Source organism: Protobothrops mucrosquamatus, unplaced genomic scaffold, assembly GCF_001527695.2.
Source record: "Protobothrops mucrosquamatus isolate PMUCROS unplaced genomic scaffold, P.Mucros_1.0 scaffold1109, whole genome shotgun sequence".
Lineage (NCBI taxonomy): Eukaryota > Metazoa > Chordata > Lepidosauria > Squamata > Viperidae > Protobothrops > Protobothrops mucrosquamatus.
The window spans coordinates 167,576-184,014 of record NW_015387329.1 but is presented as its reverse complement, the minus strand read 5'-3'; the positions used below and the strand labels follow the sequence as shown (position 1 = coordinate 184,014).

The window sequence follows — 16,439 nt, the reverse complement described above, 5'->3', positions numbered from 1 at the left end:
GTGTTTATAAAAGAACTTCAGACAGAAGTTCCTAAAAGGAATATACCAAGGCAAGTGAAACTGAAATGCACTTGTATAGTGTTGATGGTATTCTTTCAAAAATTATACAGTAAAAATAGGGATTAAAAGTTTCAGTAGGAACATTTGTAAAACATTTTAGTCCATAATTTGTTTTGATGTAGTTTGACCATGTTGGGAAATCTCTGAATTTAAATCATCATTGACCAAGAATCAAGATATCTAAGCTACGGTTCTACCCATATGTACACCATATAGGCATCTTTACAGTGGAGAGAAACTGAGTTATAGGAATCACCTTTTCCTGTGTTTAGACTTGGGAAAAGCTCTTGCTTTTCTTTTCTTCACTTTTTCTATTGTGCACCAAGTGTTCTTTTGGCATACTTGTAGCAAGTTTCCTTTTTATCCTCTTAAGAGATCAAGAAAATATGGCTGTGATCTTCCTGAAGCCACAGATTAGTAAAATCAGATCACCCCTTTTAAGAGATCTTTCTCTCTGAACACAGAGAGCAAGCTTTAAAAACATCCCGTAACCTCTGGAATACACCCTAAAATTGTGCTGTAAGTCTTCCTGTCAATAATAAAAACACTAGTGAGTATCACCTACCTTAAAAGGTTATGCTAATTAAGAGAGTGCAATGTTCCAAATTTAAAGAGGAAAAGAGAATATGTGGGTGAAAATGGTGAATCTGATGGTAATAGATCAAAGATGCCACATCTTTCCTGGCATCATCGTGCTATGGATAGGAAGAGGTCCAACAAGGGCAAAAATATATGAATCTGCATGTATGTGTATACACACATGTACGAGTACACAAACACAAACCTACGCCAAGGATAGGAAGAACTCCAACATAGGCAATCTCTCTCTCTCTCTCTCTCTCTCTCTCTGTGTGTGTGTGTGTGTGTGTGTGTGTTTGTGTGTGTGTATGCAGATTCTCTAAATCAGTTCACCAATGTTAAATTTTTATGCATATCACATTAAAGTAATTTCTGTTCACTTAAATATTACCAAATGTTATTCGCAAATTCTGCTTCCTAAAAATACATATAAAGAGCCCAGCTTAAAAAACATTTTTAAACTCATTTACACTCTAGCAAAACTAATGCCCTAACTCTTGGTAAATTAGAATTAAACTGTAACCCATTTAATTCCAGGGAGAAAAACAAGCATGTGGTTTAAAGCAATAACCCCTTAAATTAGTCATAAGTATTTTGTATCCAGCCACTGCCAAACTTTCTGATTCTTTCTTGCCAATGCTTGCGGCACATATCTTTGCTGATATTTAAAACTGCTAATCCTTCCAAATCTGCTACTCAGTGTAACAACAACAATAATCGAGTTGGAAGGGACCTTGGAGGTCTTCTAGTCCAACCCCCTGCTCAGGCAGGAAACCCTATACCTTCTCAGATAAATGGTTGTCCATAACTTCCAGTGTTGGAGCATTCACAACTTCTGGAGGCAATTTGTTCCACTGGTTAATTGTTGTAACTGTCAGGAAATTTCTTAGTTCTAGGTTGCTTCTCTCTTTGATTAGTTTCCATCTGTTGCTTCTTGTCCTGCCTTCAGGTGCTTTGGAGAATAGCTTGACTCCCTCTTCTTTGTAACAACCCCTGAGATATTGGAAAACTGCTATTATGTCACTCCTAATCCTTCTCTTCATTAAACTAGACATACCCAATTCCAGCAACCATTTTTTATATGTTTTAACCTCCAGTCCCCTGATCATCTTTGTTGCTCTTCTCTGTACTCTTTTTCTAGAGTCTCAACATCTTTTTTTACATCTTCAATACTGGTTGCAGTGTTTCAATTGTGACCTTACCAAGGCGTTATAAAGTGGTATTAACACTTCATGTGATCTTGATTCTATCCCTCTGTTAATGCAGCCTAACACTGTGTTGGCTTTTTTGGCAGCTGCAGCAATAGAGGCTATGAACCAAGACCTATAATTTTCAGATGTAACATCTTGGCTTCTTATCCACTGCAATTCCAAGCCATGTACTTTGTGAAAACAAAACCTTGAGCCAAATAAACACGTGTAAGAGTATATATGCATTTTTATTGTGTATATACCCTTTCTAGCTTTGCATAAAATTAAAAACAAAAATAGATAAATGAGTAAATCTTACTGATAGTAAATTCTATTTGCTATACAATGTAAGGAGCACGGTGGCTCACATGGTTAGGATGTTGGGTAGATTAGCAAGCCGACATTCGAAACCCGAATGTTGCCATGGGGCGAAGTTAAGTTCCCATCCCTTGCTCTAGCTCCTGCTGGAGACATGAAAGATCCCCCCAACTGGGCATCCCCCGGACAACGGTGATGTCACCAGCTAATCCTTTCAACCCAGAAGTGTGTTTTGGTGCTTCTGCCACAAATGCTGTGCTATTAAATACTTTGTGGGGGGAAAATTAAACAATAAAGTACACCACTACGAAAGGAATAAAACAGAATGGGAGTAGATGTAGCACGTACTTTGCATCTGCTTGAGATTCCACCACTTCCAAAGCTGCCAATTCCTTTTCTAATTTTTCACTATACGATTTAACCTATGAAATCAGAATTTATAACAGATGGTGTAAACATTTCGTGGATCAAAAGATGTTTCAAAGAAATCAATCTAATCAGCAAGAAACACCCTCTAAGATTTTTTATCTGTCTCTGTTAAGAACTCTTGGCAACATCTGGCAACCTTTTCATTGTATAACTAGCATGATTTCTAAAAGCATAGTTGTTTTTTTCCCAAACAAACAGTGGTAGCAGATCTCATGACTAAACATATTACACATTCAGCATGATTCTTCTTGTTTGACCACAATTGCTATATTCTTTGATTCTTTGAAATGTAGAAAGCAGGAAAGATGAAGCAGACATAACACTTATTTCTGTAGAAATCTAAGAATGAAGTGAAGTATGCTGATTTCACTAATCCATTCAACATTTCCAGTGGTAAATGAATGCTTTGAACATCTGATGCAGTTCCTCCACTAGCTTAGATATAGCACTGATCAGATTCACTGACTAAGACATCCTACATCAAACTATATCAAACCCATACTGCTGCATGTGCATCTTACTCCTTTGATTTGCTGATGTACATGCACACAATTTTAAATGGCTCCATTCATTTTCTGCAATTCCTAGGGCAGGTCTGAAAAAAAACAGCAGGAAGAAGAGATGGAGAGAAAAAAAAGTTTACCTCATTTAGTGTCTTTTTAGCCTCAACACATCCTGACTGTAGATCAGCACATTTAGCCTTCAACTATTATTAGAGAAGAAAAAATAACAAAAGCAAATTAACTGATCACAAATTTGATAAGTGAAGTTTTTAGTGTGCAGGTGAATGATTCGTGAAAGATAGGGAAGAGCCTTGTGAAAACATACCTCATCCAACTGTTTTGTTTTTTGTAAAATCTGTTTGTTTAAGGAGGCCATCTTCCTTTTATGCTGCTGGGCAACTCCAAGTCTCTCTGGGCGCTCTTCTGAAGAAAGTTCTGATTGCTGGGTGTGGGGTGGGATGGGATGGGATGAGGAGGGGTGTGGGTGTAAAAAAAAACACAACAGAGAAACAAGTTGTCACTTAAGCTTTTTGTAGCTTCTCAAGTACAGTTTTCTGGCTGCAGTTTACACATGGGTCTCTATAAAATGGCAGATGTATATTGTTTGATATAGTCACCTTCCTAATTAACATGTGTTGCATTATTTAATAACAGTAACTACAATCCTTATGTTGATCAAGTCTTGTTTCTCAGGAAGGTTGAGCTATAAACATATGTACTCTTCCTTAGGATTTAATTCTTACAGAAAACAAGAAAGTGAGCATGGATAGGAATCGGGACCAAGGAATATGCTCCAATTTCTTTAGAATTTTAATACATTAGTTTTGGTATTACTGCTTCATCCTGTATTATTTCCAACCTAACAAAGTGTTGGCAATAAATTATATAATTGGTTTTGTATTGGTGATACAATTTTCTGAAAACAAAATTCAGTGGGATCAAATTTGGTATGGGGCAGAAGCCAACAAAAGAAACACTGACTTTGAAAATGGGCCACTGCTAGCCAAAGACCAGGAAAAAAAATGAAAGATAAAATTTCCCCAATATGGCCCTATGGGAGAGACAACTGGGCAGCAGCTCAAAATGCTATTGACGTCTCCTTTCTCAGTCTTCTCCTTCCTACAGCCTGGCTGAAACAGCCCCACTGTCCTTATTGCACACTGCAAATAGACATAGTAGACCCATCACACACGGGGAGACCATAAAAGCATACAGACACAGAAGCAACTCATATTTACTTATACTGATTAGATCCTCGCAAGCACATAGGCCACCCTTATGCACAGACCCTGATTCATCCTGGGGTGAAAAAACACACACATGTACACACAGAGAGACCCAATGCCTTATTTCTCCGACTGCCACTGTTGGTAAAGGGGCTGGGAAACAATTAAAAGTCATGTTTTGCATGCTTTCCCTACCTTGATTACTTTGCCCTTATAAAAAATAGTCTATGAACCTGTTAGATGATATTTTAATATGGAGCAGAACATATAGAGATGCAAGCACAGTGGCTCTTTTAATGTATTGATTTTCTCTTAATGTTCCCACTCTCCAAAAATGAGTCAAACATAGTTGGTCAGTTTCCAGTCAATCTTTTTTATTCAAACCAATAAGAGTATTCAAATCAACCTGGGAACTGGCTTGATCCAATCAAGCTTGTGATCAACAAAGGTGGCCACGATCATCATGCCTCTAAAATAATTAGGATGTTTTCTCAAGCATCCTTCCAGCTGCTTCCCTTTATTTTGAAAGCTTTCTTTTCTTTTTATTTACTACAATTATTTACACCTTGCAGTTCAGGATTCGAAAACCCCGCTGACCTGGCTTCTAGGCAATGTGAAGAATTACCAATACATTATTCATTCTGGGTTCATTTAAAACTTGACAGCCGGAGCTTTCTCTGCTCAGGGTTTGCACTCACATAGCAACCGATAAGAACACTCCTTGGTTTTGGCAGGGATGCTGGGGAGGAAGAATGGTAGAGATGCTGCAGGTTCCTGAAGGCACTTTTGAGCTTTACTAACTAGCTCAGCTGTCACTTTTCTTCAATGGCAGGGACAGATTTATTGAAATTTTGGATTTTTTGTGATACGAGTTTGCATTTTTGGAAATGCCTTTCTATGGTTATTAAAGATGTTATAATTTATATTAAAAGGCACGACTGTTTCACCCATCTGTACAATATAGTTACACGGACACATGCATGAAGCTCTGCAACTCTTCAAGGGATACTTTATTTCAGTAAAATAAATCCTTGCGGCTGCTTCCTAAAGAAGTATCCCCCCCCACACACACACACTTCCTTCTAAAAGGGGGGAAAAATGCTTGGCAGTCTTTCTTAGACTCCTTCAACCCATGCAAAAGCCGGAAGAGATTCATAGGAAGCCTCCGCTGGCTTTTGAGATCTAAGATGATATTGTTTTTCAGCGCTGCTTTTCTTTCCATTACTTGCCATAGCCCAAAGTGGCGTATACATATGCATAACACTTCTGCGGTTCCTAAGTAACAGAAGAGGTTATGAGGCAAGAGGAAGGGAAATGGGAGACTTCAGGTCAATAAAAGTGTTTTGTCAAGGCAAATTTTGTCATCTCTTTGCCTGACAAAGAGAATTGTGCCTCCTCCAGAGCACAAAGCTCATCAACATGAAACGTAGGCTATACATAATTACGCACACTCTCATATGTGCACACATACATAAATACACGTCAACACTGCTAACATCGGATGTTCTTGCTTTGACAACAGATGGAAATCCAGCCATTTTTCACTATTGCTCTTAGAGTTAGTTGATGCTGGGAGAGGGAATGTGGATGAGAGTTCAGCTAGTCATAACAATTATAACTCAGCCATGGGAACCAAAGGTCATTGGGCCCAGAGGTGATAGAGTTTTGGCAGGCTGGAGAGCTGGAGAGAAAGCCCGTGCTTCAAGCTAATTGGGGAATGTGATTTATGACTGTTTATTGGAGGAGGGAATTGTGCTTTGTTACTTTGTATCCAGGGGAGGGGAATTTAGTTTTTGGTTTTGACTATGTAGTGCAGATACTTTGTTTCTCGAATAAAAGATTCTTTAAGGTAAACAATGCCTCAAAGTTCTTTTGAAGCATTTCATCTGTCGGAACCGTGACAACACACATGTATACAGTAGCCCTTGCTATCTGCACTTGCATTAGTTACAATTTCACTTTTTTAGCAATTTCTCCTAAAAAGAGACCAGACCTTTAGATCTGGGGTAATGGTTCACTTACCTGTGCTCTTTTTTGTTGTTGTTATTTTATGCATGCGCAAAATGGTAGCTTTTGCATATGGAAAAGCATGTTTTGTTTTTCCAAAGTCTTGGCTATAATTTTGTCAACCCCCATAAGTAACAAGTGTTACCTGTATATGTTTTTCATGTTATAGATTATATTTCTCCATTGTACAATTTCTTTAGTGGAAATCTGCCATTCAAGCAAAACTTTAATTTCAAATAATCTTAATCTAATCTAGCTCCTAGGATTTTCAACAAGATGAATTATTTTTCTAGTATGTGAAGTATGTCAGTTTTACCTACTTATAACATAAATAGACAATTATGTCAGTTCCGGACTGGGAAGTCTCCTTCCCTAATTTTATAGAAGAGGATAGATCAAGCTTTGAGCTTCAGGGTGAAGGATGAAACCGTAAATGTACCTTCTCATTCCTCTTCCTGTGAATATAAAAAAATGTTTATTTCTGCAAATGATATGATCTGGACCCAACAGAGAGTCAAGAACACACGCTTATTAGCCTTGGCTCACCCCGTCATTATTATTCTAATGAGTAGAAGTTTGTTTTTTAAAAGTTGCCATATAGGAAGTTGAAAACAAAACAGCCTTAGATCAAAGTTTGTTTAAAAAAGAGAATAACCTACCTTTTCAGCATATTCCGATACAATTTGCTTGATCTCATCAGACTGAAGTCCAACTATCTGGCCTACGGTGCCTGCGGTCAGTCTGCCCTGAAAGCATAGCTCAGGTTGGTTTTAAGGCATACAAACGCATATCTCCATGAAGATCAGGGTACAATGAAAATTGTTTAATTGTTTCCACTGATGCCCCAGTTTCTTTCTTTGTTTTTATCCTTTTCCCTTCCCATTACTCTTTTTCCTTTCCTTTCCATGTCTGTTTGGGTGCAAGCTTCTCACACTGGCAGTGACTCTCTCTCCAATTCATAACTGTGTACAGGTAGTCCTCAACGTACCGCCACAATTTATTTATTTATTTAAATGTATGTTGCTAAGCAGGAAATATTTATTAAGGAAGCTATGCCCCATTTTACGACCTTTCTTACCACAGTTAAGTGAATCGCTGCAGTTACTAAGTTAGTGACACCATTGTTAAGTGAATCTGGCTTCCCCCTTGACTTCGCTTGTCAGGTTACAAAAGGTGATCATGTGACCCCGGGACACTGCAACCGTCATAAATATGAATCAGTTGCCAAGCGTCTGAATTTTGATCATGTGGACCATGAGGATGCTGCAACGGTCATAAGTATGAAAAATGGTCATGTCACTTTTTTCATTGTCTTTGTGACTTCAAATGGTCACTAAATGAATTGTTGTACATCGAGGAGTACCTGTATTGGTTACTTTCTTAAGGAAAGGCCTTCTTAAGAGTGGCAAGTCTCCACCCTTTTAGCCTTCCATAAGGCTTTGAAGATCCAGCTTTTCCCTCAAGTTGCAGGAGATTGACTCAGCCAATCTCACTGTATACATGTTATACTTTGATAATAAAGGTTCATTCATTCATTCATTCATTCATTCATTCATTCATTCGCACATTAGAACAGATTTGGTGCCAGGTTTTTGTTGTTTCTAACATTTTTAATCAGTTGAGCTTTATCATTTTAATATGACTTTAAAGCAGGGGTAGTCAACCTTGGCTCTTTTATGACTCGTGGACTTCAACTCCCAGAATTCCTGAGCCAGCACAGCTGGCTCAGGAATTCTGGGAGTTGAAGTCCACGAGTCATAAAAGAGCCAAGGTTGACTACCCCTGCTTTAAAGTGTATGTCTTTTACTTTTTGATTGGAAACTGCCCAGAATTAAAAAACGGATAGCTATATAAATGTTTTAAATGAATGGCCTTTTTGGCAAGAGAGCAAATGAAAAATAGCAATAATATGAAACCCTTGGATGAATGAAAGGATTTCTGGATACTAATATTACCCTTGCTCCTACTTCTTTAAAATGAGCACCACCATGTCTTTACAAGCTGCACAAATAGTTGACAGAGAACAAACCTCTAATAGGAAATATTTTTCCTTGAGCCTGCTACTTCCCCCCCCCCTTGTTTCAATTTATACTGTAGTTTAATGGTTCAGCTTGTCCCACCCAGTTAACTCTACTTCAAGGGTTGTAATACTTTTTCCAATCAAATTGTAAATATAGTGGAAAGCAGAAGGATTCCAAGTATGCTGTTTATGAACTAAGGCGATTGAACTGGCTTAATAAATGCAAAATGCAACTGGAAAATGGTACATGTATACTGTCTTTTTCTAAAAAGTTACGGTTCTTTGCTTATTTCCAACTCATACATTTAGAACGTTTAAATAAGAAATTTGGTAAAACATCAATTTTCAGAAATATTTTCACTTGTGTCTCCCTCTTTAAACTGCTACATGCAATTAAACAACAGACATTAAAAACAAATAATTAACTTCTTTCTTAGGCACTAAATATAGAACTAGTTTACCTCTTCTGTTCCCATTGCAGCCATCTCAGTCATCAATGTTTTGATACGAAGCTGATTTAAAAAAAAAAAAAAGAGGAGGGGCAACAACAGAAAGTTAGTTTCTGAACAAGACTCCATGGATTTTAGTCAAGAAATATCAATTATGGGTACCTCTTCAGCAGCTTGAAGGTCATCCTCAGTATAAGCATCATTTTTTCCTGATGATGCAAGTCCAGCTGGCAGTACAACTTTCTTGTCTTCAGGCTAGGATATTTGTATGATTAAAATTAAAAACAGATGGAATCACAAGACAAAAGAAACCATCAACATACAGCCTAAATCTGTTGAAGAAATAATGCTGAATCCAAAGAAGCACAATTTGGTTCACACATGATGTTAATTCACGGTTTACTGAGTCAGCTGGATGGGTGTGAACACTCAGAAACATAATTCTGTCAGGCACAAAGAGTCCAGATAAGGGTCAACAGAATTCAGGAGGGATTGGACTTGGATTGCTTGGGTAAACATAATAACTCTAAACTGATAACATATTTAATTCCACTCCCACTTCTGCCTGCTCTTCTCCTACAAGTTCATAGTTAACAAGCAATAATAGGTGGCTTCACATAGTACACCAAGAAAAAAATAAAGCCAGCACACTATGTTGTGGCTTTGTAGGATGTTTGAACTCAGTCTCTTCTTTCCTCTATTACGTATTATTCCTAAGCTGTTGTCTAGAACAGGGGTCTCCAACCACCAGTCCATGGACCAGTACTGGGCCGCAGCATGCCAGCAACCATTTCGCACAAACAAGCAAAGCCCCATCTGTGGGATGCAGGCAGCACACAAAACCACACCCCCTCCGGTCCACGGAAAAACCTCTCTCCACGGAACCGGTCCCTGGTGCCCAAAAGGTTGGGAACCTCTGTTCTAGAACAATTAAGAAAATAGAGTTACACACTACTGCCTTCCCCAATACCCCTTGCATCTCTGAACTAAATGGGAAAATGTACAATAGGTTCTACTTCCAATCATTTGAGATCTGCCGTTACAAAAATCCAGAACAAGCAGGATTTCTAAGGGTGGAGACGCTTCTGCTCACTTATAAGAGGAATAATTGGAATTCTTCTACCAGTCTGAGGAAGCCGGGATACTGATGGCACACTAATTTCCTCTCCTCTTCAATATACCCTAATATCGCCAATCTCTGGGGACTGCAGGATGGATTTGGAATGAAAACTACTGCATGTTCTTAAATCTTATTAGAAGGGGAGATCACTTTTGGGACAATGCAGTCCTGCTGATATCCATATTTGTCTGAAATGGTATATAGAGTTTTCCGCCTGAGCAGAGGGTTGGACTAGATGACCTCCAAGGTCCCTTCCAACTATTATTATTATTACTACTATTACTACTACTACTACTACTACTACTACTACTACTACTACTACTATTATTATTATTATTTTTTATTATTATTATTATTATTATTATTATTATTATTATTATTATTATTATTATTATTATTATTATTATTATTATTATTATTATTATTATTATTATTATTATAATATACTGAGTCATGTAAGGCTTCAGAAATGACAAATACCACCTAAGTTGCAACCAGAGCTTAACTAACCATTAGTGTTGCCCTTGTAATGATGCTACATGAGCAAATAATGAAATCAAGCTGCCACTTTCAAATTCTCTTTTCAGATAATCCCAGGTAGGACACACTGCAAAAGTCTAGTTGAGGACTGTGTAAGGCGTGTTTATTGAGGAAGAAACAAATCTTACCTTCTCAATTTTTCCTTGCTTGCTGAACCCATACCTCCTGTAATACATAAACAGAGAAAACGAAAAGATTTTGCGGCTTCATTTTAGTTTGATAAAAGATGTCACTTTGCCCATGCATGAGGCACTCTCCACACAAAAATCAGACTGGAGGTTCTGGGTTAATTGGGAGTTTAAAATAAAGCGGTGAACTTTCACCAACATTGGAGCATTCTATAACAGTGCAGCAACAAAGCCAAAATAATGGGGCAATTCCCTATACGGTAAAATATATGAGGATTGAGGGATTACAACTCAGCCTCCAATCCTTTCAAAGACTAGCAGAGGTGATTGAGCGACATGGCTTCACTGAAATAGCTGGCAGGCTGGGGGAACTTTAACACAATCTTCCTATAAGCAATCTGAATGTACTACTTTTTAATTGTTCTTCTGTCATTTTTCCAGTGGTTTTTAGTGGTTTGGGAAGGGACGGATTTGCCTTCAGAGGCCTCCAACTCTCCTCCACCACCTTAATTTGAATAAAAAGAAAACTGAGCCATACTCCAAAAATTTTGGCATTAAAATTCAGCAATTCAATCTTGGATGCTGAGAAGGGCACCTGAACCCCAAGGGTGCCTACACTAATGTAACAGCTGGGGCTCCAGTGGGGGAGCATCACACTGGAGGTGATAGATTAATAACAGATACCACCTCCCCCCTCCCCGCTCATGCTACTCCCTCCCTACCTCCCCATCTTTTACTTATAGCAAATTACTTATAATTTGTATTTTTATAATATTCTATTCTTATTAGATACACGTTTTTGTATTGTTTTATTCCTTTTAACACTGTAAACCAGCTAAAGTCGCCTCCGGGTAAGATGGGTGGCAAGCAGATTTAATAAATAAAATAAAATAAAATAAAATAAAATAAAATAAAATAAAATAAAATAAAATAAAATAAAATAAAATAAAATAATAAAATAAAATAAAATAAAATAATAAAATAAAATAATAAATAAAATAAAATAAAATAAAATAAAATAAAATAAAATAATAAAATAAAATAATAAAATAAAATAAAATAAAATAAAATAAAATAAATAATAAAATAAAATAATAAAATAAAATTAAATAAAATTAAATTAAATTAAATTAAAATAAAATAATAAATAATAAAATAAAATAAAATAAAACAGCACACAGTCTTGATGACTAAAAAAGAAGAACATAAATGAAAAGCTGCTCACAGTTTTGCTACTTTAGCGCTGCTTGTTGCTGGAATATCCAATAAAAGACTACCTTCCTTCCATGAGCATTTCGCTGTTTCCCTGCAAAGCCAGACTCTTTTAATCTCCCTATAATGTTGTACATTTTCTTTTCACCTGCCTTCTCCAGTGAACTGTCAAAGCTATAAACACAGCAGAGGAGAGAAAGACCAAAGCTTGTTTGATGGAACATAGGCTCAGCATGCAAAGGCCCAGTCCCTGACATCTCTCCTTTGCATGGAAAAGGCTGAAACTCTGGATGGAAAATAACAAGAGTCCTTGTTGTTTAAGACAAGCAGCACTAGAGTAGCAAAACTGTAGTACTGGCTCAGGAATTCTGGGAGTTGAAGTCCACGAGTCATAAAAGAGCCAAGGTTGCCTACCCCTGGTTTAAGAGATCGTTTAAGATTACAGGCAATCCTCGAATTAGGACCATAACGGAGCCTGCCTATTACGGTCGTAAGACACAACGATCATAAAACGGGTCGGTCATGTGGTCGAACAGATTTTGGGGACTTTGTGGTGGTTGTTAAGTGAAAGCAGTGGTTGTAAATACAAACCTATTGTTTGCTATGGGTGCAGTTTTGCTAAAAACCGCCAAGAGCCAGTTTTCAGCAAAACCACAGAAAAACATGGTCGTGTGACTTTTGGATGCTGCAAAGGGCCATAAATATGGCTGAATCCCCGAAGTGTAATCGTGGGGGGGAGGGGGGAGACTGGTATCTGGTATTTAGGCTTAGCAATCCAATCTGTCATATTTTATTAACCATTCATGTTGGGTAAAACACAAGCCAAGATAAAGGGAATAAATACTATCACACCAAATCTGGATCTGGAAGAAAGCTGGAATATCTGTATATTTTGATTTGTTTGGAATACATATTTCGGCATGGAGGAAATAATGAGAGTGAAATCAATTATAAATTACTGTGACAGCTAAATAATGAGACTGGACTGCTCTGGCTTTGGGAGAATGCACCAATTAATAGGTGATATAGCTGAGGTTAACGAGAAGTTTATTTTCATGTAATAGCTTTCCCATCCTCACCTCCCAAAAAGAAATAAGTTTTACCCTGAGCATTTAAATAACTAAGAATGTTCATCAAATACCTCTACTGAATAATAAAAGTGCAGCAATATTAATGAGAAAAATTCAAACCCGGTTAGAACAAAACACACAAAGGGAAATACTCACAAGAAATACTCAGTGAAACTAAGAGGAGGGATAACAAAAAGAGATTTGAAAATACAGCTAAGACTATAGTGGAAAAGTCATAATTGATAAAATTAGCAAATGTTTCTCAATGAGAATGTAAAAATAAATAAATCCGACACTAAAATTGTCCCCTGCCCTTTGGAATATTCTCCTCCTCCTGGCGGCGAGACAGGCCCCGTTATCCTGGCCTTGTGAAAAGGAATTAAACCACGGTTCTATAGCCTCCATGTGGAGCCCAGAGAAGTGTGAGGCCGTGGACTGGCTAATGCCCTGAAAGCTCTTCCTTTGTCTTTTATCTAATTTTTAACTGTGTTTTAACATCCTTGCCACTTTCTAATTTTTTTAACTTTTATTATACTGTTTTTATATTTAAGTTTGTTGTATACTACCCAGACTTCCTCTCAGAGAGAGAGGCATAAGAATAGAATAGAAAATAGAATAGAAAATAGAATAGAAAATGAATAGAATAGAATAGAACAGAAAATGAATAGAGTAGAGTAGAGTAGAGTAGAATAGAATAGAACAGAACAGAAAATGAGTAGAGTAGAGTAGAGTAGAGTAGAGTAGAGTAGAGTAGAGTAGAGTAGAGTAGAGTAGAGTAGAGTACAGTAGAATAGAATAGAATAGAATAGAATAGTATTAAAAGTTTCAGAAACCGATTTGCTAAATATACTTTCTGGTTGTTTGTTCCAATGTAACAATGTAATGTCCAAAGTCATCTTTTGCAAAACAGGTGGCCATATAAATACATAAAAATGTATATTTCTTTCATATAGAAATATATAAGCTGGAATCACTGAGGAAAGTTTTGATACATACAAGTGAACACATATTTTCACCTCAGATTTCGTATTAAGCTTTTCATCACCTGCCTCTACTGCTAGCCTTCACAGATACTGAACATCTAGATAGTCCTCGACTTACAAAAGTTCATTTAGTGACCGTTCAAAGTTACAATGGCACTGAAAAAAGTAACTTATGACCGGTTTTCACTTATGACTATTGCAATATCCCATGGTCACGTGATCAAAATTCAGATGCTTAGCAACTGACTTATATTTATGACGGTTGCAGTGTCCCGAAATCCCCTTTTGTGACCTTCTGACAAGCAAAGTCAATGGGGAAGCCAGATTCACTCAACAACTGTGTTACTAACTGAACAACTGCAGTGATTCACTTAACAATTGTGGCAAGAAAGGTCATAAAATGGAGCAACATTCACTTAACAAATGTTTCACTTAGCAACAGAAACTTTGGGCTGAATTGTGGTCGTAGGTCAAGGACAACCTGTATTCAGGCTGGACCAGAACGTCTGTCATTAAGCGATGAGATTAAATGAATCATACCCAATTTTATGACAGAATCCGGTTTCCCCCATTGATTTTGCTTGTTGGAAGCTTCCTGGAAAGGCCACAAATGGTGATCATTTGACCCTGAGACCCTGCAAACAATGCAAATACATGCTGGTTGCCAAACAACTGAATTTTGATTAGCTGGCTGGGGAGACCCTGCAACAGTCATAAGTGTGAAGACCAGTTGAAATGTCACCTTTTTCAGCAGTCATAACTTTGAACAGTTAGTAAATGAATGGGCATAACTGGAGGGGGGTGGGGTTCTTCGTACTCTCTGAGTTTGGCTGTTTTCTTGCAGATGCTTCATTATCAAACTAGATAACATCATCAATGCTAGTAAGGAGTGGGGTTTATTCTCATTTTATATATTAGTGGTTTGCCCTATTCAGTGTTGGTGAGAATCATTTCCGTGGTTCACTGTTAATATTATATCAGAATAGTCTTAAGCTGAGGACTACCTGTATTTCACAGCAATCTACTTCAATACAATTGTCACTGCGCTGCAACAGTTCTAACAGCTTATAAAATCTCAGGAGGACACGTTTCATGCAAAGTACAAACTAAGCATTGTAGGCTCCCTATCCTCTCACGTAAACCGATCCTCAAAACATCCAACTGCTGTGAAGATATTAGCTCATACAGCAAGCTCTCTCAATGATTTTGTCATAAAGAAATCCTTAGTAAATTTCCATGGAGCTATCATTTTTTCTGGAAAGTAGCGTAAGGGACCTCACTCTTAACTTACCTGCCATATTCCAGAAGGGTAGCATGAACTTTGGACTCCTCATCTAGCAATTTCTCTGCTCCCACTCGTCTTTGGTATTTCCTCCGTGGCTTGTAAACCTCCTGGAATACAATAAATACCCATCACATATTATAGCTCATATTCATGGCGGTTGCCGTGTCCCGGGGTCATGTGATTACCTTTTGAAGTCTTCTGAGCCACAAAGTCAATGGGGAAAACAAATTCACTTAACACTATGTTACTAACTTAAGTACCGCAGGGATTCACTTAACAAATATGGCAAGAAAGGTCGTAAAATTGGACAAACCCCACTTAAGAAATTTCTCACTTAGCAACATAAATTCTGGACTGAATTGTGGTCATAAGTAGAGGACTACCTGCAGAGCTAAATTTAAGTAATTTATAATACTAACATCATTTGCGGTACTTCATAATAGTCGTCTTTATAAGCATCTTTGTTTTCACGTGTGTGTGTGTGTGTGTGTGTGTGTGTGTGTGTGTGTGAAGAGACTAGGACAGTCTGGGGGGAGGGGGAACCAGAATCCTTTATTGGACTGCAGAAACAGAGCTGAGATCTTCAGGATCCACTGAGGGAAAATCCTTCATTGGGTTGCCAGAACAGATTTAAAATGAAGATTTTAGCTCCGTTCCTGCAACCCAGCGATGGACAACCGTTTGTCTGAAATGGTATAGGGTTTCCTGCCTGAGCAGGGGGTTGGACTAGAAGATCTCCAAGATCCCTTCCAACTCTATATTATTATTGTTGTTGTTGTTGTTGCTGTTGTTGTTGTTATTTCCCCTCCCCTCTATCTACCAAGATGAAATTCTTTGTTGGATTCAGTGGATACCTCTCCTACTTCAGTAGATGGAGGAGAGAGAAAATCCTTCACTGGGTGGCAAGAACAGAGCTATGATCCTGAAGATTTTCTCCAGCCCAACGAAGCATTTCTTCTCAAGTGGACAGAGGGGGAGGAAAATCCTTCCTCAGCCTTGAAATCTCAGCCTGGGCAGGAGTGGAGAAATTTAGTTTCATGAAACAACTCTTCATCACTGAAAACACTATTTCTTTTTTATGGTTCATTATTATTATTATTAACAAAATTATTATTAACAAAATTTATATGCCGCCCTTCTCCCCATGGGACTCAGGGCGGCTCACAGCATATTAAAACATCATACAAAAAAATTCCCCTACTAAAAACCAATTAAAACCCAAATATTGGTAGCTGTGGCTCTTTAAAATCGTTAAAAATTGTCCCTATTTAAAACTCACCCTAGGTCAGGCCCGCTTGTTGAAAAAGCCATGTCTTGAGG

General features: G+C 37.7%; 1 protein-coding gene across 1 annotated transcript in view; it reads right to left on the bottom strand.

The window, feature by feature from the left end:
• The window catches only part of CCDC93 (coiled-coil domain containing 93), a 41,881-nt gene that overhangs the window by 16,830 nt on the left and 8,612 nt on the right, over positions 1-16,439 (bottom strand). Inside the window, exons 7-14 of the mRNA XM_015820284.1 lie at positions 15,126-15,226; positions 10,570-10,606; positions 8,944-9,036; positions 8,794-8,844; positions 6,972-7,058; positions 3,405-3,521; positions 3,220-3,282; positions 2,496-2,569 (exon numbers count right to left, since the gene is read on the bottom strand). Coding sequence (XP_015675770.1) covers positions 2,496-2,569; positions 3,220-3,282; positions 3,405-3,521; positions 6,972-7,058; positions 8,794-8,844; positions 8,944-9,036; positions 10,570-10,606; positions 15,126-15,226 — 623 coding nt within the window. The remainder of the gene's footprint in view (positions 1-2,495; positions 2,570-3,219; positions 3,283-3,404; positions 3,522-6,971; positions 7,059-8,793; positions 8,845-8,943; positions 9,037-10,569; positions 10,607-15,125; positions 15,227-16,439) is intronic.